Here is a 22,366-nt window from a genome sequence, read left to right on the forward strand (position 1 = left end):
TTCAGTTTGTGAAAATGTGAATGTTTGGCTGGCTGGACTCATTGGAAAGACTCAATAAACAAAATAGGCTGTTTCCACCTGTAGGTAATGTTCAATAAGCAGACTGGCGTCAAAATAAAGAACAAAGAAATAACAAAATTTAAACTAAATGTTTATTTTGCTGGATTGTCTCTTTTGGGCAATATTCCGGTCTGTTTATTTTTAACGTACAAGAAAAGATTGTCGCAAATGGCTTTTTCTGAGGTTGGAAGAGGGACGAACTAACCCGTTGGCACAAACTTACAAAAGAACACGGGTGTTATCCTTTAAAAGAGTCACATTCAGTTTTGTTAGTTTCAGTCTTATTCCTCACAAAGCTCATCTGACATGCCGTAAAAAAACAAACCCCACAAACTCTCTCTAAAGGAAACGCTCGCCCACTCTTCATCCCATGTGTCCTCCTGCTAGTATCTGGGGTAGAGCACTCTGTGAATCTGCCCGTCGGCCTTGTGGGGGTCCAGCCACTTCCCACACAGGAAGATGGTTGTGACGGAGTTGGCCGTGTTGGTCACCTCCACGCACTCTAGATACCAGCTGCTGTTTGAGTTGCTGTTGTCGTGCTCCACTCGGACCCTCAGCAGCTCCCCGAGGTCCAGCATCTCCAGAACAAAGCGGTCGGTCCGCCCTCGCTCGAAAAGGTTGCGGAACTTCTGCCGCAGGTGACGCTTGCCCGAGTCACCGTTGACGCCGTAGACGGTGATGAAGACGTTGGCGTCCGTGCCGGCTCCTTTGACATCCCCGGTGATGACGATGATTTCGTACTTGACGGGAACCAGCTTGCGGACTTTGCTCGCGAAGCTCTCGATGATCTTGTTACACTCAAAAGTCAGGAACTTGTCCTTTTTGGCCGCCAAGGGGATTTGTGAGTCAACCTGGAAGAAGTATCTAAACAGGAAGGAATGTTCAGAGCCACATCAACTCCTTTAAAGTGATATTTAATGACACAAAATATAGAATCCACTTACTTGTTCCCCAGCTCCTTTTCTGTCACCACCACCTCCATAACGTGCCAGAAAGCTTCACCCTTCACCTTTTTACCCTCTTTCGTTATGTGGCCGATGCAGATGCCGGCGATCTCCCCGACGTGCTTGGACGAGAACTCAAATGTGTCGGTGGCACCGCTGTGAAGGGGCAAAACGAGTTTCAGCTACAAGTCCGAGTTTGCTCCTGAACGGTGAACAGTTAAATTCACCGGTCTGCCAGAGAACTATTCTCCTGTGCGTCTCAGGGGATTAGCTCTCCGCAGAGCAGAGGCTCGGAGAACAGAAAGTGAAGCTACAAGATAAAAGGGGCTAGAGAGACAAAACATGTGAAAGAGAGGAGATTACGTAAGGAGACATAACAGTGTGTTACCGTGAGCCGCGGCACCTCGACTCCCTTTGAAGACCTACCATAAGAACTTCTTTTTCTTATTCTCTAGAACAAACTCCTTGGAACGAGCTTTTCTTCCTTCCAACACGATCCAGGCGTTTTCCGTGGTGGAGGCATCGTCTGTGTTCGCAGTCGTTGAGGCAATTTCATATTCTGTGGGATTGCAGAGAGACGGTGGCTCAGTAATCACTCCACATCTGGCAAATGCTTGAAATTAGCTGCAAGTCATTAAACCCCGGCAATTAGAGAGTTTATAATTAAGCCCACAGACTTTTCAGTGGTTACTCACTGGTTTTGTCACTGAGGTCTATGGAGTCGTTGTTGGCACAGGCCAGCTCCCTCATTATCTGCCCGTCGTCTTCGTTTTTAGCCAGCCAGCGGTCGCAGGGGAACCTGAAGGTCTCGTCCATGGCCTCGTCTTTCACGTCAATGTACTCCAGTTGCCAACCAGGAGAAGGGCCTGTTTACAGCAGCAGCAACAAACTTCAACTTAATAAAGCAATCATCTGACTTTTAACCCCTCAACAAATTTGAAATCCCAACCAAATGCAAAGTGGCAAAGGCCGACAGATTAACATGTTTCCTGAAGGATTCTTTTAATTTTTTCTTCTTCTTACAAACAGGGAAGATTCAGGTATTTTATCTGCTGTTTCTGCAGAGTTCAGACATTTTAATGCAACAAAGAGTTAAGCAGGTCATACAAGTAAATTGATATCGTAATAGAATAATATGGTCATGACAGACAGTGTATATTTATATGTATATGTTAGTGGATTCTTAATAGATTACGTACTGCTACATTAGAATTATTGCGTATTAACCATAATATTTGTATTCAACAACATTATCAAGTATAGTGGCATTATTTTCAAATAAGTAAACCTTAAAGTTTGCTGTAAACATAATTAATATACTTACCAAAATTAGCTTAGTTTACTCAAATTATTATTATGTACACTGCAAAAAAGCTTTTCAAATAAAAAGATTTGTAAAGACTTTTGTAAAAAAAACAACAACCTGTAATTCCCTCTTATCCAATTGAGATAAGCTGTAAAACTGTTTTTACTCACCTTTGTTATCGTGCCACACTCGGACCTTTGACAGTTCGCCCAGACTGAGCATGTCGGGGAATCTGAACACATCCTTCATTTTACGCTCAAACTTGTTCCTGTTGGTGCTCTCCTTCAGAGGCAGCGTCCCGGTGTCGCCGTACTCGCCAAACACAATCACAAAGACGTTGGCATCAGTGCCGGCACCTAGAAGACCAGAGGCATTTACTCTATGTTAGATTTGCCGAACAAGGCTGCAGGAATGGTACCATGACCCGGACACAGCATAATCATCTACAAGTAATATACATATCAATGAATGAACCCTGTGACTCAAAACTCAGATGACTCACATCCGTAATCACTGGTCTGGACCTGGATGATGTAGCTGGTTTTCTCCACCATCTCCTCCTCGTCCACCACCGCTGCCAGCTCACACACCCTCGTCCTCTTTGGCCCTTTGGTCTTCGACAGCCAGTTCTCGTAGGTAAACAGATACACGTCCTCTGTGGTCAGGTTCCGCATCAGGATCTGAAAGCGTTTGTTGAGACATTTAAGCCTTTAATTCTGGCCCAAAAGTGTTAAACAAGATATGACTGTGCCAATCATAATCACATTCGTGTTTTTGCTTCTGATTCCACTGGATTTGACAAAATATTGAATCTTTTGAATTCAACCTTCACCCTTTCTGTTTTACTAAAATTAGACGACTGCAATTTTCAAATCACATGACTAACAGTTTTGATTATACCCTGCATAATTAACATTTAAGAACCTGGAGCAGGTGAAGTTTAAGCCGGAGCCCATTGATTGAACTGCTAAAGAAATCTGTGCCTTCTGTTACACAATTATATTCTGTGATCTTTGTAGGAATTTCAACAATTTAGGTGCCATTGCAATGGATTTACGTGATTATTCCGTATGTTGATATGTTAACGTTCGTAAAAATATGATTGTGTTACACTGTCAAGAAACCAGTCGGGGCGACTCCCGCTGCCATCGATCCGAACTCTGATCTTCTTCAGAGGAGCGATGTCATCGATCTCCAGGTTGAATGTGTCTTCTTGGCCTCTTTCAAACCTGCATGTGGACAACATACTGGTGTAAGTATTATCTTGCTTTTAAAAGTTGCTTGCTTTCTTGGTGAGGGTTGAGATGATCTCCTGATTGGTCAAGCACATTCTCAATACTGCCCTGACTCTGGCTCCAGTTTATGTCAAAATCACAATTTTTTTTAATTTTGGCACAAAAAGAGGAAGTTGAGACCTGTCTTCCATCTTCCTTTACAGTCTTTGATGGAAATGATTGGAAGCAGTAAGCCTGTCTGTGTCCCAACAAAACAAAATCAATCTTCCAGCACATCACTGACTAACACATTGTATCACTTTGTTTAATCTGGAGAAAAACAAATTTGCAAATCTTAAAAAGGTTTTTACACTTTCTTGGCTGTTGGCAGTGACTCTCTGTAGACTGAGTTCAGAGACTAACTCACGCCAAATAACAGTTTAGCACAAATGTTTGTTTTTACACTTGTGTTTGAATGTGTAAACATTAAATGTGTCGTTAGCTGGATTTTGTTTAATTTGGTTTGAGCCAGTTACTGTACCATTCCTTGTTTCCACTCAAATCTAAGTTACTTCATAATTAGAGCAAATATATAAAAGTCTACTCATTTAGGTCTCATGCAGAAAGCAAATAAACATGTTCCTCAAAAATTGTGAGGTCAGAGTAGGACTGACCTGATCTCATTTTTAGGCAGCAGCATTTCCTCTGTGCTCCCATTGGCTCCGAACACAGTCAGGAAAATGTTGGTGTCAGTCCCTGCGTACTGAGTGTCGCCCGTGACCACCGAGGCTGAATAAATAACCTAAATATACAGCAAACAACGCGGATACAGGAGAGAAAGAATCAGTTTTTATACGACACACAAAAAGACGGTTTTCCACGCTGTGATATTTCCGCCGCAGTCTGACTCACTTTGCGGATAATGTTGATTGTGCTGGAGTCCAACACGTTGAACAGTCTGGCAGTGAGGCCGTCTCCCCGGTCTTTCGCCAGCCAGCACTTACATGGAAAATTGTACTTGATACCTTTGGTTGGCACGGCAACCGACAGCTCGTTCACAAACCAGCAGCTCTCTGGTGTGACGCCGTTATGGCCGAGCTGAGGAGGACAGCAGAATCAGGGGGAAGATAAAAGTGGGAATTGATATACCATTTGATTTGGTTTGATCTTGGCACTAGAAGGCAAGAAATTAATTATGCTGCGTGAGAATGGCTTTATTTAAATCGTCGACGTCATCTGAGGAGGCGGCAGAGACGAGACGGCTTCTCAGATTTAGCAACAGAGACAGTCCCAGATTCTCACCTCAACCCTCTTGATCTCCCCTACGTCAGTTCCATAAGACACAAAGTGCTCCATGGTGCCGACTGTGAAGGACGTCTTCCCCTCGGGCGGGTCCAGCCACATTCGCTCCGTCTCAGTCTCGGTGGGGCCGGTGATGATGACATAGACCCTGGCTGTGGTGCTGGCATCCCGGTCTTCCCCCGTGGACAAGGTGAAGTGATAGGGGATGACTAGGTGAGAGAGAGAGAGAAGAAATCGTTAAAATGTTTTACTTTTTAAATTTCACTTGAAATAAAGATGTAGGACATTTAGGGAGATTATATTCCAAAGGCTCTTTATTAGCACTATCTAAGCTCATGTTCTTCTGTCTGTGCAGTAAAAAGTCTCATCACCTGGTTTATATTAGCTTGGTGTAAAGAATGGAAACAGAGGGAAACTGCCTGGCTAGGTCTGAGGGAAGGGGGGGAGGGGGTAAAATCCCCTTATCAGCAGCTCTTTAAACCTCTTATTAGAAAACAATTTAGTTTTGTTATCCCCTACTTCGCCACAATTGTTGTTGTTTTTACTTTGAATTAAACAAAGCTGTAATGTTTTAATTAGTAAATTGTTAAAGTGTTTACAGACGGTTTCTCATCCTGAGCCTAGTTGGCTTTTTTCCATTCTTTCAATCTGTTGCTGCATGTTACTTCTTTTCTGTGTGGACGTGAGAGTGCATCAAGCCTTTTGTCTAACTCTTGTCAAAACAAAGTGAATGAGCAGACTCTGCACAATGGCGACCAGTTTCTTCTATTATTATATTATATTCAGCTATTATACACACAGAGCTGTGTGTAACTGATGGTACAGCTGACTAATAACATTATGAATGATCTCTAAAAGGTTGCACTTTTACATTTAAAGATTTGCATGCAGTACTTTTTGGTTTCTTTGGATTCCTTCCTTTCTTTGCTGCGAGATAACAAATTGTTTTCCTCCTGACAAACAGGATGTCATCCACAGGGACTCAATCTCCTCATCGAAATACATGAAGAATAGTTCTGTGATCTTACTTGGACCCTCTTCCACCACTGCCACCTTCTTCTTCTTTTTCTTCTTGTTGGCATTTCTGTCAAGCCCCAGTTTGGCCTGAGCCAACATCTTGGTAAATGGATCAGTGCTTCTTTCACCTTCATACCCCTGCACCAGACAAATAACACAGCAACACCCATTTCAGAACTTGTTTCAATGCAGCAGCAGTTGATAGAAAACCAGAGACAAAGAGCACATTTACATGGCGTCTGTGTAACAAAGTGTTGTGATGGAGAAATGAATGACCAAAGATGAATGAAAGTGTTGCTCGAAGCTCCGATCTACACCAGCAGCGCAAGATAGATTCATCAGTTCAATAATAGAAACAGTGAAATGTAACTTCAGGTTTACGGTGCATGTGTGAAAACAGCTTATAGGTCTCCCTCTCTCCACCTTGACGAAGAAGGTCCTCTCAATGCGCTTGTCCTCCCTCTTTCTGGACAGCCAGCGCTCACACAGGAACATGTACACCTCCTCCGTTTCCAAATCGTGCACCTCCACCTGGTCCAGGTACCAGTCAGCCCCCATCATGGAGTTGTCGTGACGAATATGGATCTTAAACACTTGCCCCAGATCCACAGCCTCGATGGAGAACTTGTCCACCTGAGGGGCAGAGAGGATGTGTCACGCTTCTCCCTCAAGAGAGCTGAAAGAAACCTGACTTAATCAATCACACGTTTCCCCACATACCGCTCCTCTCTCAAACTTGTTCTTGTTGCTCTCAGATTTGACCAGTTTGCGCTCTCCTGTGTCTCCCAGGTCTCCGTAGATGGTGAGAAAAACGTTGGCATCAGTCCCGGCTCCCTGCGTATCACCTGTCCGCACTGACACCTGGTACGTGTGAGCTGTGGTGGAAAAAAGAAATCAATCATCCACTGAGTAGATGCAGGCTACACTTTGTTTTCTCACGGATTTGTAAAACGAATAAATGTTGAGTTTTCATGTGACTGTGACTATGTGCTATTTTTTCCATTATTTAAGGAATCATATGGTCTATGATATAAATAAAAATGGTAAAAAACAAACCATCGTTTTCCTAGTGTTTTCACCGTTTAATTTCCAGCTTTATTTTATTTATTTATTTATCATTTAATTACTTGCTCTTGTGTGTTGGTTGTTTAACTTTCTGCCTTTGTGATTACCTGCTCTGTTGTGTCTCATTACCATCGCCCCTTGTGTGTGTGTGTTTGGATGTGGTTAAATAGTCTTTTTAACAGGAAGGATCCTATAATTGAGTGAAATAAGCCATAATAGCAGTTGTTTAAATTCTCTGAATGATGAGGAAAGGATTTTTAGTGCATCTTATCTGGAGCATAAGGACCAAAAGGAAAAGAGATTAATTTCGACAGCAGCATTTTCAGCGACGCTGGACACAGGCCGACCATTTAAACAAATAATAATCTAAAATATGTGCAGGTTAATTATGAAAATGCTTGTAAGAGATGGACATTTATGTGCCACAAGTGAAAAATTTCACAAGTTCACACTAGATTCTGTGTAAGTCTGATTGTAAAATGATGTTTATTGGTTTGAGAGGGATGACGTCAGCAACTTATTTGATAATTTTTTGACTTGAGTTGATGTTAACAAAATACATTTTTCTGATTATTCTGACACCACATGAACACTTAATAATCTAAAATCTATTCAGATTTCCTGTTCCTTCTGAATTCACCTTGGCATCTTTCCTTGACTTCTTGACGTTTTCCAATCGATCAAAGAATAGTGGTTAGAAATAGATTTTTCTTTTTACGCAGACTTCGTGTTCCTCTCAGTCTTCATAAGCTCATCTGTGTATGATTCCTTTCCCTTGTGCATCCTTTGTTCGTGTTTTCCTTGTGCACCAGGAACCTGCACATTGTTTCCTGCTGTCTGCTCCTGCTCGCCCTGTCTGTTTATCCAGCCGTTTGTCTGTAACCTTGTTTTCTAGTTGCATGCCAGCACTGAAATCAGAGTAAACCTACTTTCCAGAGCGTCCTCCACCTCCACTTCGGTGGTTTTCAGCGTCCCGTCCCTGAGGAGCTTCTGCGTGATGATGTCCGAGGGGACCAGCTCCCTCACCGTCTCCCCGTCATCTTCAGACTTGGCCAGCCAGCACTCACATGGGAAGATGGTTGTCTCTGAACCCTGTGGTTAAACACAAACATATTCAACCCCAAACTGGGCCCAGCTGTGTCTGTGTAACACTAAAGAAGAGAGAGCTCCTGACTGTGAGAGATGTGTGAGCCAGAAGGTGTTACATTATTCATCTTCTAATGAGGCCATAGATAAGGAAACTCTAAAAGATGCACTTATTGACGAGGATCTCAAAGGTTTCCCCCACCTTTCCCTTCCTGAGCTGTCTCCTGATCTCCACCCTGTCCAGGTGCCATCCTGGGTTGGTGCCCCTGTTGTCGTGTCCGATCCGGATCTTCTCTATAACGTCACCAACATCCTCCAACTGGGAGAAGACAGCACAGTGTTTGCATAGCTGCAGCTGCGGTCCACAGGGGCGCAGAGATCCCAATCTACACACTCACCTCTACGATGAACATGTCCTCAGCTCCCCTCTCAAAGTACAGCCGTCTCTCTCTCTTGTTGACACACAGGGGTTTCTGCTGGGTGCTCACTCCTTTAGGTCCGTACAAAGCAATGAACACATCAGCGTCTGTTCCCGCGCCAAACACATCGCTGGTGTAGATCTTGATCTCATAGGGCACAACTGAAAATCAGAGAGAAACAGGGAGGGAGGATAGAAAGGTAAAGAATGTATAAGCTAGGCTCTGTCATGAAGACCCTAAAAAATTAAAATTTAATTTTTTTAAATATTGTGCACAAAATATAATAAATTGTCAGTGCAGGATAATAATCTGTTTGCCCAAGCTTTTCTTATTAGATAAAGACGAAAATAATATCTTCTTTTGGCATTATATTCTGGACTTTTACATTTGATTGGTATTTCGACTTGAGGCATTCATATTTTGTAAGTCGGAGAGAAGTATTTTACAAAAGTATGATTTAAATGTATGTTTTTGTTTGTCTCTGCATGTAAGACCTGGGATATACTAATGACCTGCTCAGGTTGTACCTCGCCTCTCGCCCAACATCAGCTGGGATTGCTCACCCAGTGACCCTCGAGGGATAAGCAATATAGATAATATCACTGTAGAAGGAACCTATTAGGAATTTGTTTTTTTATCACTTACTTTAACATTTTGAACATTTGGATCTTGATTTGAAAAAACCAGGGAACTGGAATTTTACGAAACTGTTATCATTGAGTGTGTTGAATTCGGTGCAGCATCATTGCCTTTAAGGGGACAGTGGGGCCTTGGCAGAGTTTCAGGAAAATAAACTAGCCATGGCCATGACTGCAGCTGTATCATTGGCTGCAATGTTGTAATTTGGTCGGTTTCACGTGTGGTTGAAGAAGCAGAGTGCTATTACGGTTGTGCAGTTTAAAAGGATCCTAGCGACATAATAACACTTACACACAGTATTAAAAACTCCAATTCCACTACATTTGACTGCTCAGGCTCCAACACTTTCACTTGAGTAAAATTACCATGAAGCACTTTTACAGAAACGTTTCTCAGTCATTGCATTGCTGCTTTCACTAATGGATCCAAACACTTCTTCCACGGCTGTTCACTTACACGGCATGTAGAGCTCGGTCTGCAGATCGGCGGGATACAGATCCCTCACCAACACCCCGTCGTCCTCGCCCTTATCCAACCAGCGTCCACACGGGAAGCGTAGTCTCTGGCCCTGCGAGGCTGCGTCGATCTCGACCCAGTCCAAGAACCAACCGGGAGAACCCCCTGCCGATTGGACATGTTATTCAGTTTCATGTACCATGCTATCATTGCTGGTCTGTGGAGCCTTTTCTTTCCCCACCTGAGTTGTCGTGTCCGACGCGAAGCTTCTCCAGGTCGCCTAGGTCCACTGCCTCCACCGTGAACTCGTTGATCATCCCCTGTTCAAACTTGTTCTTGTAGGTTTTACAAGACTTTAAGTTGACGACTCCTGTGAATGACAATGAAAAAGTTGAACTCAGATTGCTTGGCCGGTAGCGTGCAGCATGAGGTTACCGCAGCAACGGCAGGATGTTGTCGAGGCGCAGCATCTCACCTGTGTCGTCATTTTCTCCAAAGAGGATGGCATAGACGTTGGCATCGGTACCAGCGTACTTCTTATCGCCGGTTTTGACTTTAATGGTGTATGTGGTAGACATGGCTGTAAAATGGATTCAACAGGTCAGTACAATAATCATCTTAATCTTCACAAATGCTGTTGTCTGTACCAGAATGTACCACCACTTAATTCATGAACCCTTTGATCTCCCTCTACTAAAACATGAACAAGCTCTGTAAGTGTGTTACATTTCTGCTCCAGGCCGAGCGTGGCGGCTGTCCCCTCCTCATCGTCATCCTGCCTCATGAAGGCCTCGTCCACTGGCACCAGCTCCCTCGCTATCTGCCCATCGTCCTCATCCACAGCGAGCCAGCGGTTACAGGGGAAGTAATACCTGCAGACACAAGAAACCTCTCCGATCAGAACTCTAACTCAGCGGCCACATGGCTCGGAGGCCACTAACGGCTGTTTGCCGGTTTCACCTACGTCGTGTCATCCTTCGTGTCAACGATCTCGACACGATCAAGGTACCAAGAGGAGTAAGAATTGGTGTTGTCATGGCGGATTCGCAACTTCTTCAGAGGACCCAGTTCAATGGCCGCCACTGTGAAAACGTCCTCCTGCGAAACATGGCAGCCACAGATACTGTTCTGTTACCGACAACATTAAAGTTTCATTTGATACAGAGGAAATGATGATGAGGATGGTCAGATACAATACAACAGAATACAGTAATCTTTTACTGGCAACAGTATTTTTTTCAAAAATATTATGAATTAATATTACATTAACATTTGAATTAATTAATTAATTAATTATAATATCCAAATTCAGCATCTCTTATGTAAAATTTAGACTTTAACCTCGTTATATGTGACTTCTTATGCCAGAAACATTAACTTATAAGGAGCATTTTAATGCAAATTTCAGAACAAATCTTATTCATTTATTACAATGCTCAATAGCACACACCGACACACTATGATGCAGCCTAATAAACCAGGCCTGCAAATTACATTTAATCTCATGTTTATTACCGAGGTCAAAGCTTAAGATCAAGTTGTCCTGACCTTAATTGTATTTACTGAACATACAAGATGTTCAATACAACTGTAACTATGACATCAGTGTTAAAACATAAATAAATTGACACCTCTATGAATCTTTAATCTTCCTCAAAGTTCAAATAAATCTTAGTTATTGTCCTAATCAGAAATGTATTAGTTAGTCATTTCTGTTTTAAATAAAAACAGCACGTGTCATTGTTTCTCATCCTAATCTAACATCCCTTCAATGACTGAAACAAGGCTCTTGTGGCTTTTAATCCGTGTGAAGAAATAAACCTACTTGCTTTTGAATGTGAGTTTTTTGTTCCGTAGAAGCAGGTGTGATGCAGACATGAATAATTCACCGGTCAGGATTAAGTAATGAGTAAAAGTAGGACAGGTTCGATGACACAGAGGAGGCCTCGGAGCTGCTCTCCGTCACAGCTGGCTCGCCTGCAGGGGAGCTTGTAATCCTCCCAGAATACCCTCCCACCCACACCACTGTGGAAGTGCCGGAGTCTTTGACTAACCGCTGGTTCGTTTCCAGCACGATACCCCTCAAGGAATATGGATACAACTGTGAAGTCCCGGTAAAAAATGCATGTTGTGTAAAATCCCATTAAACATTCCTACTGTTGTCGGCTGGGAAAAACAATAAAATATGTAATATAAATGATTTCACCTTCCCGCCAGGATTTTTAACAAATCTAAATAATTCAATCCCTTCATTTTATTTTCACTTGATTTAAAATGTCATACCTGCCCGCGCTCAAATTTGTTGAGGTTGTCAGAGTTCTTCAGATAGCGCTCTCCGGTGTCTCCGTTTTCTCCGTAAATATTGATGAAGACGTTGGCGTCAGTCCCAGCTCCCAGCATGTCACCAGTGAAGACGCACACTTCATAGGTGTTGACTGTCAGACAACACAAGGGATGAATTACTAACACCTCTTAATCCTGCCTCATGCTGCGTGTCGGTCAGGAAACTGTGTCAAAATCAAAACCATGCGTGTCCTCAACATCAGCTCAGAGTGAAAGATACAGATATGTGCCGAGGTTTATCACAAATAATTCAAAATGAGAAATAAATGAATATATCCATGCATATGTCTGTGAGTAGACTGTACTTGTATATTCTACACGGTAATTTGGAGTACTCAACAATTGATAAAACAGACACTGGAAAAAATAATGACCAGAACAGAGTGTTTCTTATGAAACAAGATAAGAATTACTGGTGTGTAGCTTGTTTACATTGTGAAATACTTAATTAATTAATTCACTGTATGTATATGTCCAAAGTGTGTTCCTCAGAATACAACAGGTCATTTAATCTTCTTTGGATTTGGTCAGTCCTAAAACCTGTTTATATGCTCACTACTGCCCACAGCTGGACTGGTGTGGCACAGTTGACTGTGTGTGGTGAATTGTTGGACGTACCGAGATATGTGTAACACTTGGAAGCAGCGTTAAGAAAATTGTGCAGATTAAGTGTACTGTGTGTTGTGTGTTTTTTTGACATGGAACAGACGTAGCCTGGGATCTGATCGACTCTTCTCTCCAACATCTCACTTGGTTGGTTTTATTTTGTACCTTCCAGCTCCTCTGCCTCCTCGGGCAGCAGCTCCACCACCAGCTCGCCATCCTCCTCTCCCCCGGCCAGCCAGCGAGAACATGGGAAGTGATACGTCAGCACCACTTCCTGCATCTCCTCTCCTCCATCCTCCTCCTCCTCCTCCTCATCTTTCTTCTTCTTCTTCTTCTTTTTCTTGTCCTCCTTTTTCTTCTCTTTGGGCACCAGGGCCATGATTAAATGTTTGACGTCCACTGACTCCAGGAACCAGCCGGATCCGATCCCCGAGCCATCGTGACCGATGCGTATCTTAAAGATCTTCCCCACATCTTTGGCATTCATCTGGGGAAAATGTGTGATGTTTCATCTCAAACACACATCTGGACAATAACTTTGTACTTTGGCATCGAGATGCGTTTCCACTAAAAAATTGCAATCCAAGCTTCCATACCTTGAATATTTCTGGGGTGTTCCGCTCAAAGTTGTTGGACCTGCTCTCGAGCCGGATGATCTCTGTCTTTCCTTTGTCTCCGTAGACCTGGAGGTAAACTCGGGCGTTGGTGCCGGCAAACATCACATCTCCAGTCACTACTGTTACCTCATAGTTTATCACTGGAAAATACACATCAAATGATATATAAACATGTATTCAATACGTGTGTGTTACAGTATGTAAAAGGACGTGAATAAAATAGGAGTAACAGCATAAATCTGGCACTATTGCTTTGACAAAAATGACTAAAATAGAGCAGATATTGAAATGATAATCCCATTTTATATATCGAATAAAATAACACAATTGTTTCTTCTTTTAGAAGATGGACTGTTACCTACATTGCTCCATGTCCAGGATCTCGCTCGGGTAGATCTCCACCTCTGTCTTGCTGTCAGCCTCATCCTTGCTGAGCCAGCGGTGACTGGGGAACATGTAATGTTTCCCGTGGACTGGGACCATGATCTGAACACTGTCCAGGAACCAGCCGGCTCGCATGCCTTCATTGGTGTGGCCAATCATCAGGCGGCTGATCTGGAAAAAGGAATGAACGGAAGACGCTATTTAAACTGTTCCCCTTTCATTTTGGGTTCTAAATCTTCTCTGAGTCACCTGTCCAATATCAAAGGTTTCCACGGTGAAGATGTCTATGCGGCCCGTCTCAAAGTAGTTCCCCAGGTTGTTGGCGGAGACCAGCAGCATCATCCTACTGGTGTCGCCTTTCTCTCCGTAGAGCTTGACGAACACGTTGGAGTCCGAGCTGCTTCCGGGGATGCTCCCTGTCTTCACCGCGATGTGATAGTCAATGTCTGACACATACACAGACAAAGTAAACAGTCAGGTCCGTGTGCAGGGGTCAGATATAAACGTTAAAGCAAATCGGGACTTACTGTAGAGACGCTGTCCGTCTGAGAACGGCACCAACTCTCTAACAATCTGCCCGTCATCCTCGTTGCGATCCAGCCACCTGTAGAAAATAATCAGTAATCAAACTATAATCTCTGCCATTGTTTCTGCTATCACCCGCAGTATTGACACTGTGGCCATTGCACCTGTTGCAGGGGAACTCTGCGGCCTGGGCCTCGGCCTGGCCCTCCTCTCTAACAATCACTTTGTCAAGGAACCAGCCGCAGCCTCCACCTTTCCCATCATGTCCAATCCTCACCCTGCGGATCTGCCCAATGGCCACCGCCTCAACGATGAACTCGTCCAACTAGAAAGACAAAGAAAACCCATCAGCACTTGAAGCAACAAACCGCAGCTAGTTGGGTTCATTGAACTCATGCTGATCAGTGATTTGGACTGCGTCTACCCACGCTTCCTTTCTCAAACTTGTTGATGTTGTTTTTGCAGTTGACCAGCTGACGATCTCCGGAGTCTCCGTGGTCTCCGATCAGGTTGAGAAACACCGACGCGTCCGTGCCGCTGCCGCCGACCATCCCCGTGCAAACTGTCACTCTGTATTTTATCACTGCACAGAGGAATAAGATTGATCATGAGGTTTTACATCATTCTGTGTGTTTGGGAAAGCAGATTGTGTTTGCTTGTGCTCATACACGGCAGCGGCTCGGAGATCCGGTCTCCGGTGGCAGGAAGCTCCCTCACAACCTCGTTGTCGTCCTCATTCGTGTCAAGCCAACGTTCACAGGGAAACGTGTACTTTTCCTTTGTGAGTGTCTTCATCAGAGTCGCCTGACAGGAGAAAAAGGAGTTGATAAGTGAGGTTGTGTCTGGATTATCATTTCGTTTGAGTGTTTGAATCCAGAAAAGTCTGGAATCCAGAACTGTCCCCTTTGCTCATTGTAAAGGTGGCAGGCAAAACTAGACCTTAAATAGGTAGCAAAGGATTTAAACATTTAATTAACATGTCTGTTATGACCTGAGAATGCTGAACTTCCTAATTATCCTACAAAGATCATTAAAAAACCACTTTTGCTTTATAATCCGATATATAATATACAAATATTAGATGTGAGATGTCCTCACCTTGCTGAGATGCCATCCTGCAAAAGGATTTCTCTTCTCATGCCAGATACGGAATTTGGTAAATGTTCCCAAATCAGCCAGCTCGACCTGCAAATACACATCAAGATATAAGCAGTTTTCTACACAGTATCCTTATGTAACATGATAATATATGCGGGGTCCTGAATTATAGGAAAGGCCTCTTACCATAAACTTGTCTACCTGTCCCTGTTCAAAATTGTCCGTTTTATTGTCCAGCCTGATCTCGTCGGACTTGCCCTTCTGTCCGTACACCTGGAAAGAGATATCTGCGTCCGACCCTGCGCCGGCAATATCCGACGTCCAGATCCACAAGGACCACGGGTGCTCTGAGGAGAACCAGGTCAAATCAGGATCTTAGATTCAGCAGTCATGTCAAAGGGTTAGGTACATCTTAGATGTCCGACTATTATAATTGACGTTGAACTTACTCTTCTGTCTCTTCTGCCTGAGCGAGACCATCTCATAGAGCTCTCTCTCTATCAGCCCGTCTCCCTCCTTCTCATCCAGCCATTTACTGCAGGGGAACGTCTGCTCGACCCCTGTGAACGGACAATACACCACCACCTGTGAAGAAGAAAGACACATAGATTATTGATTCACATACAATAATGTTCAGAGGTACAGTATGTGTGTGTGTGTGTGTGTGTGTGTGTGTGTGTGTGTGTGTGTGTGTGTGTGTGTGAGTGTGTGTGTGTGTGAGTGTGTACCTTCTCGCAGTACCACCCAGCACTGACTCCGTCGTTGTCATGTCCGATGGTGACTCTGCTGAGGGGACTGAGGAGCGCGGCGATCTCAACGTTAAAGATGTCCGTCAGGCACCGCTCGAACTTCCCCCCCTCTAAAAACACCTGGATGAAATACACCACATCAGGTCAGCGAAAGAAACGTGGTCAGGGTTAGGGGGGTGGTGGAGGCCGAGATCATCAGCCTCAGTATGACTTTAATTTACTTTATTCACTTATATTGTTGTTGTTGTCTATGTCTTTGTGTTGTCTATAGCACTATGTGACAATAACACTGATTATTATGATTATCATGAATTAAAATAGCAGCAACTAAACTAGATTAAATTGTCCAATGTCTCCAAACTCATATAAAACCTGTGCAGATTAAAACTGCAACAAATACTTAACTTAACTATTTACAATGATCATTAAGAGCAAGCTTTTTTTCTTCTCAGTTTCAAGTTTCAAATAACAGCTGCTGCAGCCATTGCTCTGTAAAGGAAAGTACAAGTTGTCCACTCTGTTTCTAGTCTGCAGTCTCTTGTCATTACCCTGCCACTGTTCTTCGTGCCTTTGGAGCCGTGCATCACGATATGGATCTTGGAGTTAGTCCCAGCACCTCGGATGTTGCCTGTCACAATCTGGACGTTGTACACGATACCTGGGGGGTACAGTTACATGTCAGGCTATCCCAGGCTCTGCCAGCAGGTCATTATGGTTCGTGGCACCAATACTCCCTGAGCAACTGAGCAGGAGATTTTTTAGTCAGATCTAAACATCGATATCCTTTCAGGAGAATTAATGATCACACGGAAGGCTGTGTGGCGAGCTGGAAAGAAAACAGTCTTCTTTTTTAGAGCCATGTTGGCGTTAAAAGTCAAAATGAGGAAACAATCCTGAACTTATTTTCATCCTTATAACCGTATTTGCATTCAACTGATACGAAAGAAGAACTGTGAGGTTGGTACATTTAATTCTTCCAAATCTTAACCTCACCTGTGGGCTGGTTCCCCCCGACCAAAACATCCCTCTGGATCTTCCCGTCATCCTCGTCGATGGCAAACCAACGATTTACTGGAAACTCGTAAACTATTTTGTTTCCCAGATCGTCCACAGCCACCTGTATGAGAAAGCAAATTTAGAAAAAGAACATGATTATTATAATCGCACGATCATAACCAACAGATAATAGAAACTCTGTTTTAGATAAAGTTATGAGAAGATACAGGTAAAGACGTTGTTGCAAAGATGCAAATAGATATTATAGCTACTGGGTATTAAAAATATATTACTAGACTGTTTTAGTCCCTTTTCCTGCACCATTCATTCCCATACTCTTATAATAAATACTGATGTACTAAATAAATAACAGTAACTTGGCAGAACATTTATTTTTGAACTATAGAAATTAATTTACATTTATTTCATTTACATTTATTTGCAATTTATATTAAAACTTAAATTACTTTCCCTAAAAACGGTTCACTCATGAATATGTCATCATCAAGGTTAGACCGCAGCATAAACCACATTTTAAAAAAGTACTGAAAATCACATTACTATTCTATGATTGTTTTTGTTGTCACTGATCTTTGATGTCAGTCTGTGCTGCAGCAAATCTACCCACTCGTCCGTTTGGTGTAAGCTAATCCTCTAACGGGGCTCGGTTTCCCTTTACACAGAGGGTAGGATGACGACATGTGTGTGTGTTTGTGAGTGTGTATGTGAGTGTGTGTATGAGAGTGTGTACACGTCTGTCATCTCTTAGTTCTGTTGGAGGAGCAGGGACATGAGTAGCAGATGAGAGGACTGAGAGGAAATAAGAGGCTCACGTGTGTTATACCTGTGTAGAAGCAGAACTGAGCATAATGATGGACAGACGGACTCTATGACGGAGGATTTGTTTCATGATCATTCCCTGAAAACCCAATGTTGTTCTTTATTCATCTGTCTTGATAACTTTGTTTTACCTTGTCCAGAAACCATCCTGCTGAGGAGCCTTTGTTATTATGGCCGATGGTGATCTTCCTCACTTTGCCCAGGTTCGGTGCCTCCATGGTGAACTTGTCCTCGGTGCCTTTTTCAAAGTTATTTTTGTCGTTGTCAAGTCGCCTCTCGCCTAGAATAGAAACAAATGGTTAAAGTCATCAGGCAAAGTGAAGGAAAGCTGGTATAAACTTTGGGAAAAAATCGCATGTGAAAACCTTCTTCTCTGTTATTTACCTGTGTCTCCAAACTCCCCAAAGATATTGATGAAGACGTCTGCATCTGTTCCAGAGCCTTTCACGTCTGCAGTGAAAACGCTGACTATATATTTATTATCTAGAAAATCAAGAGGACGATTTAAAAAAAACGAAATGTCCACAATACTTCAAAACAGTTGATCGATCACATGCAACCACCGTGTCGATTAAACTATAAAGGATCTTGATTTATGAGTTTGTTTGGGCCCATTTATGCTGGTTGACTGGAGGCTATATATTCACTGGAATGTGTGTATTCTTACATTTGGGCATGTCCATGGGGTCCATGCTGCCCAGCATGTCCCTGACGTAAAGGCCGTCTCCCTCTGTCTTACTCAGCCAGTTGTTACAAGCAAAGTAAAACCTCAAGTGGGGCCTGATCACGTCCGTCACCACCACTCTGTCCAGGAACCAGCTGGCGCTCAGCCCTGTGTTGTCGTGCTCAATCCTGGAGAAGAAGATTTGTTACTTGGATTTAAATCAGGGGAGGAATCATCCAAGAAGCTGGTAATACTGGACCAAAATGATACACTGAATAGTACAGAAGAAAAAACAGATCAGGGATGAAATGTCTGAGTCCAACAAACCTTATCTTTTTCAAAGATCCAATATTGTGCGTTCTGATTCTGAACACATCAGTTTTGGCTCTTTCGAAGGCGGTGCGACTCCTGAAATGCATGAAACAGTAAACTCTTCAGGAACGAACATCAAATTCATCATCAAACTCTTGATCACAAAGTAAACGCAAGAAAAGAAGAAAATATTCAACATTCCTTCTAGATGAATAATAAAACTTTGACTAAATCATGCAACAAATCACTGAATTGCAAATGTCACACTCAATCACAGCACACAGTGTTTCTGAGCAGCCACCGACACTGCATGAAGAAATAAATACCTCTTTTCTGTGCTGTTAAAGGGAAGAGAGAAAAACGCAAGTATTAATTCCAGCTCAATGAAATTTGAAGTTTAAATCAATTAAAACTTTGCTTTTTATCGGAACAAATTCAAAAATCTTCTCAACAACAAGTGAGAGATGATTTTACATCTAAAATAGAACAATCTTTGAGGAGAACTCACTTGCTGGCCAGGTGGACTTTGGGAGTGATGCCATATTCTCCGAACAGAGTGACAAACACGTTGGCGTCGGTGCCGGCTCCTCTCTCGTCTCCGGTGATGGTCACCACCTCGTACACTGGGGGGGGGGGGTTATTGACAGGACAATGGAAACTGGGATACAAACCTGATGCAGGATCGTGATACATGTTGTGCTCTCACTACTAAACCAACGTGACAAACCAGATATTTCATTTCACAGCTCGGATCATTCTCATCAATGGCAGTAAAATGTTTGATTGTTTAATTTGTTTAAAATTAATATGGAGACTCAATGGAGAATCTTTCAAGTAGTTATAATAAAGGGTGATGTCGAGTGAGTCATGGACGGAGACAAAGGATCCTTAGTCTATAAATCAATATTTACTATTCAAATAAACTTAGAGCTTCACTGAGGAATGTATTCATGGGTTGGAAGCAATAGAAATAAAGTTTTTTTGGTAGTAAGTGCAGGTTATTGACAAACAGCTGATGTGAAAAGGCCGTTTAAATGAAATTAGATAAACCAAACCATTAATAGACAACTACTGAAAATAAAGCCTTATTATTATATTTCTTTGAAAAACCTATGTATTCTCTCTTCATTTAAACAGGACAAGTGATTATACATTGATATTATAGAAATTAAGAAGTAAATCTTTGTTTAGAATTTAATTACATTTAGAAAATTGTTAAATATGTTTAGTTTTTCCTCAAGAGACAGAAATGAACTTTAGACTATTATAGACACCTCACGACAACAACAGATATGTAACCCACTTGTGTGAAGGTTAGTGACAGGTGTCATATAGCTGTAGGTTACTGGTCATACACGGACACCTCTTCACTCAGTGTAATGTTACCATGAACATCCAACAAAAGCAGGAGCACATCACAAGTGGAGTCACTCAGAATCATATATCTGCAATTAGGGAGTCACTCCTCCGCCGGGTGTCAGATGTCTCTCCTCAGACAAAACGTGCAGCTTCTCTATTGAGTCGGTTTTAATTGTCTCATCCACACCTGTCACATCTTTTCCACCACTTTTGAAGTTACCTTTCTTCTTGTGATACTCGTCCTCGTAGTTCTCCACCTGATCGGGCTCGTAGTTGCGGAGCTCATTCTCGTAGATCTCCACGTAGTTTTCAATTTTCTTCTTCTTGCCCTTTGTCTTCTTGGTGTCCTCATCGGTGTCCCCCGCCACCGAACCTTTCTTCTTCTTTTCTTTCTTTTTCTTTTTCCCCTCCTCTCCATCCCCGGCTGCCGGCTCTTCCTCTTTCTCAGTGTTCTTTTTGGATTTATTATCCTTGCCTCCCATCTTGTCTTGGACCTTCTTTGAGTTTTTCTTGGTGCTCTCGATCACATCAGGGAGTTTTCTTCCTTTCTTTTTACTCTTGGAGTAATTATTGTTATCCTCATCCTCTGTGTTTTTAGACTCACTATTCAAGTCATCTCCACTGTCCTCACTGGCTTTCTTCTTCTTCTTCTTGACCTTTTCTCTTCCCTTCTTCCTCACATCAGGCCCTGATGTTTCAGAATTAAATCCTTCTTCATCAGTGTCTTTCAGCTGCTTTCCTTTCTGCTGCTTGCTCTTCTTCCTGGGTTCTGGTTCCTGATCCTCCGAGTCCTCGTCATCCTCCTCTGCTCTCTGGGTTGTTTTTTTCTTTTTTGTGGGCATCTTTAATTCACTACCTTGTAACCGTAACCGATTCCCGCGTGTTCTGGTGAAACTTGATTAAACTGACCTGTGACAGAGCAGGAGTGACCCACTGGCAACGCAGGTCCGAGTCAGAGCTCACAGGCTGAAGTTTGACAGGCAGCCAGGGGGTAACCCTCTGCTGGTTAGCCTCCCTTCACAACAACAGCAGAAGCTCTGACCTCATTAGAAATGTCACTGTCCTCCTTGTCACCTGACCACAGGAGGAAACCCTCGGTGGGAGTGGAGAGCTGCTGGAAGATTCCTAATCGGTGGCTTGTAATTATCCTGCTTTTATAAAGTTAAACTGCCAACAGCTTTGTGACTTAATGAGGCACACAATTATGGTTGATTTATAATTTAACAGGATGAAAAAAGAAAAAAAATAAACAACATAATGTAACATGTAGACTCAGTCGGCCTGAGTCTGGTTATGTCCACAATCCAAGTGGGTGATGATGATCTCCAAACCAATTACAAATGGACAATGGATTATATTAACTTGGCTTTATTCAAGCTAATGTACATAAAATAAGACAAACTATTTAGAAATTATCTATTTATATTAACTTTTTATAACAATCCAATAGGGCAATCCCAGATCTACACAAAGTTACAACCAGGACCATAAGAACCAGTGAATGTTACAACTTATTGTTTATTTGTTGTTTTGAACCATTATTGAATTACATCACCTTCTGTTTGAGGGAAGACGTGACTTGAATTACTTTAAGCAAATTGAGTTGTATTTGTTTTGTCAGTAAATTCATCTACTGCAAAAAAAAGTGTTTTGAAATCAGGTATTTTCACATTCTAAATTGGTATTTATAGTAAATTAAAACCTCCAACTGCCCCTTAGATCACTGATTTTTAGTTTGACACCCTAAGTATCCAACACCTTTTCCATTCTAATAAAACTAGATGACTATATGCGTATGATAGTGGATAGTGCAAAGAAGAACCTCTGTCAAAATCAACATGAAGGGAGACAAACATCATTGTCAGACCCCAGCCTGCAGAACTGCTCTTCAGCTGTAAACCTAACATTTTAGACACAGAACTCACGTCCTCTGCAGGGGCTTGGCTTTTATGTTATTTTCATCACAGCCAGTAGAGGGAGACACCTTCATTTGCATGTGGGTTAAAACAAACAGTCTATGGTTAAAACTTAATTATTATTTGCACCATTACATGTGTTAATCAGAGAGTGAGAACTGGCTGCATCCTGCAAATTGTGACTAGTGTAGTGAAATGGTTTTCTTCTTAATGGTTGGACTCAGTTGATAAACATTTGATGGAAACACGTCTGCATATCCCCACAGTTCAACAGAGAGGAAGAAAAACAACAAACAACAACAAACGCTTTCTATAAGCAAACATTGCCTATAGAAGTAAAGCTTTACACATAAATAAAATATGAACATTCTTCATTTCCTTTGTACTTATATACCAGGATGCACAGTGATGGTGGAACACATGTAAATAGTGAAACCAAACCGTGACAT

At 42.4% G+C, this 22,366-nt stretch overlaps 1 protein-coding gene across 1 annotated transcript; it reads right to left on the bottom strand.

Moving 5' to 3' along the window:
- Positions 1 to 443: 443 nt before the first annotated feature.
- Positions 444 to 20,843, bottom strand: loxhd1b (lipoxygenase homology PLAT domains 1b). The gene is made up of 44 exons (XM_061071904.1): positions 20,430 to 20,843; positions 20,222 to 20,348; positions 19,151 to 19,265; positions 18,658 to 18,738; positions 18,334 to 18,518; positions 18,051 to 18,149; positions 17,798 to 17,946; positions 16,824 to 16,947; positions 16,379 to 16,488; positions 15,810 to 15,950; positions 15,531 to 15,666; positions 15,268 to 15,428; positions 15,082 to 15,168; positions 14,652 to 14,787; positions 14,412 to 14,566; positions 14,148 to 14,308; positions 13,986 to 14,062; positions 13,708 to 13,904; positions 13,437 to 13,629; positions 13,054 to 13,214; positions 12,828 to 12,944; positions 12,623 to 12,767; positions 11,792 to 11,943; positions 10,473 to 10,606; positions 10,235 to 10,380; positions 9,984 to 10,088; positions 9,750 to 9,878; positions 9,509 to 9,673; positions 8,393 to 8,574; positions 8,197 to 8,313; positions 7,838 to 8,000; positions 6,564 to 6,718; positions 6,267 to 6,476; positions 5,855 to 5,981; positions 4,827 to 5,035; positions 4,437 to 4,622; positions 4,199 to 4,326; positions 3,422 to 3,539; positions 2,813 to 2,990; positions 2,481 to 2,687; positions 1,700 to 1,870; positions 1,431 to 1,563; positions 1,005 to 1,160; positions 444 to 924 (listed from the first exon to the last, which is right to left on the bottom strand). Exons 1-44 carry the CDS (start codon positions 20,841 to 20,843, stop codon positions 444 to 446), a joined length of 7,023 nt encoding a protein of 2,340 aa, XP_060927887.1.
- Positions 20,844 to 22,366: the final 1,523 nt, after the last annotated feature.

This window comes from Limanda limanda, chromosome 5 (genome assembly GCF_963576545.1).
Source record: "Limanda limanda chromosome 5, fLimLim1.1, whole genome shotgun sequence".
NCBI classification, from domain to species: Eukaryota; Metazoa; Chordata; class Actinopteri; order Pleuronectiformes; family Pleuronectidae; genus Limanda; species Limanda limanda.

What these genes read in the sequence shown, in the direction of transcription:
- loxhd1b (XM_061071904.1), bottom strand. Translation starts at nt 20,843, where the DNA reads ATGCCCACAAAAAAGAAAAAAACAACCCAGAGAGCAGAGGAGGATGAC. An exon ending in GACCGAGCTCTACATGCCGT is followed by an intron (nt 8,575 to 9,508) that starts GTAAGTGAACAG and finishes TCTGATTTTCAG; the next exon opens with TTGTGCCCTATGAGATCAAG. An exon ending in GAAAAGGAGCTGGGGAACAA is followed by an intron (nt 925 to 1,004) that starts GTAAGTGGATTC and finishes CTTCCTGTTTAG; the next exon opens with ATACTTCTTCCAGGTTGACT.